Genomic DNA, 2,067 nt, shown 5'->3' with positions numbered 1-2,067 from the left:
ACCATACCAAGCCTTAATAAATAGAAATTATAATATAATCATTAACTGAGCGAGCTACGCAAGTGAGCAAGCTACTTAAATTGCCTAAATATCTCACTAAATACCTCATTAACATGAATTCTGATTAATATACAAAAATATGGTGTTTTAAAACCTTAATTATATTATTTTAAATATCTTTTCATCTAGTTCCTTAATTAGGATATCTCATATATATATAACCTAGAATATTATAGTTACTATACTGGGGAGGTACCTGACGGTAAGACTATAAATTTTTTATATAGATTATTTTATTTTTCTTTCTTTTATGTTGGAATACTTCTCTTGTTTTATTAACAATAGGATTATTTAGGCTGGTAAACTGCTTCTTATTTTACTATTTCTTAGTATTTAATTTTATATTTACTTAGTATAATTCTTAGACTTCTTACTTAATAAGTCTGTCTTGTTTAGAGCTATTTTAGTATTTTTGAAGATGTAGTCTAAGGCTGATTTTATTATAATATTAACTATACTATTAATTAATTTTTAAAGTTTTGATTCCTGCTTCTTAAGCTGATTTATATTAACTAGTATTTTTAAAAATATAGATTAAAAATCTTAGCTACTTGGTCAGCTTAAAAAATCTTTATAAAATAGCTTATTAAGTATCTGACTTGGTTTATATGGAACTAAATCTAAAGCCTTAACAGTACTATATATATTAGCTTTTTTAAATACTATAGTATAGGCTTTTAGATACTTCTTTAAAAAATTATTTTTATTAATTTTTAAATATTAAGTACGTGCGAGGGGTTCTATTAAGCTATAATATACTTTCTTAAAGGATATAAAATAGAAGATATTTAATAGCTAGTAGAGATAGGATAAACTAAATAATATATAGATTAGAATAATATTATTAGTATAATATGAATCATTAAATTTAAGTATTAAATAAGAGTCATGGTTATCTAAAATTAATAGGCTATATTTATTAATTCTTTAGTTAATTATTAATAGAATAAAATAATTTTTAAATTAGTATAAGCTAATTTCATTACTCATCCAGCTATTTAGTGATATATTAATTTTTTAATTATTTAAAATTAAAGCTTTATACTTGTTTTTTATATAATTTATTTCTTTAAAAATTAAATATAGTTTTATGATTTAGCCAGTAGCGTTAATATATTTAAAGTTATTTATTCTTAATTACTTAGCTGAATTAAAAAAGGTATTCCTTGATAATCCAATTATGTAACTATTTTAACTATTATAATTTAATTTATTATAAATTTATTTTATTGATATTAAAAATATCTTTTTTAAGCATTTTATATTTTAATATAGTTTCATGAACGCGGTTAAACAAGGCTTATATAATCTATAGATTTTTATACTTTATTTATTCAATATTTAATTAGTAGAAATTTCAACTTTTTAAGACTTTATAGTAATTAAAATAATTGGTAATTTATCTCTCTTCTACTAATTATAATAATTTCTAACTATTATATTTTTAAAATAATATATTAGCTATTTTATGAACTACTAAGTTCCTTGAAAGTATATTATAGATATTAAGCAAGATAATCTATTTCTTAAATATTTTTTTTTCTAATAGTAAGCTTGTGGGAATTTAAGTAATTTTCTTTATAAAATAAGTAACCAATAAAACAATATTAAAGAGTTAAATAAGAAATATTAAACTTTACTATAGCTGTATAAATTAAGTAAGATTCATTAATTCTATAGTTTTAATAGTGAAAAGGATTTAACCCTTTTGATACACCCACTCTTCTAATGATTTTAGTATTTTTAATAGTAAAATTGATAGTTAAATTACTTTATTTCTTGGAAATTAGAGGATTCAGGAGAATAGCTTACTTATTTATATAGTTTACTCAGTTAATAATTACATTATAATTTATAAATCTATAGAATAATAAATAATAAAATTAATAAATTTTAAGAATAATCATAATTATTTATTATATAATAAAAATTATTATACTAAGAAATCTATTAAAAGGTATTACACGCGTAAAACAATTAAAAGAAAACACTTAAAATAATGAAAAC

At 19.5% G+C, this 2,067-nt stretch overlaps 1 protein-coding gene across 1 annotated transcript; it reads right to left on the bottom strand.

Annotated features, from left to right (window-relative positions):
• Window positions 1–615: 615 nt before the first annotated feature.
• On the bottom strand, window positions 616–771 carry BO80DRAFT_366341 (uncharacterized protein; the record flags this gene model as incomplete). Its single annotated transcript, XM_025716244.1, has 1 exon — window positions 616–771. A coding segment is annotated over one exon (156 nt), but the record flags the coding sequence as incomplete, so codon positions are not given.
• Between the last annotated feature and the right edge of the window lie 1,296 nt (window positions 772–2,067).

The sequence above is a fragment of the Aspergillus ibericus genome (genome assembly GCF_003184845.1).
Source record: "Aspergillus ibericus CBS 121593 unplaced genomic scaffold BO80scaffold_57, whole genome shotgun sequence".
In the NCBI taxonomy this organism is placed as follows: domain Eukaryota; kingdom Fungi; phylum Ascomycota; class Eurotiomycetes; order Eurotiales; family Aspergillaceae; genus Aspergillus; species Aspergillus ibericus.
Note: the sequence above shows the minus strand (reverse complement) of the source record. Positions and strands in the feature narration are given on the sequence as shown.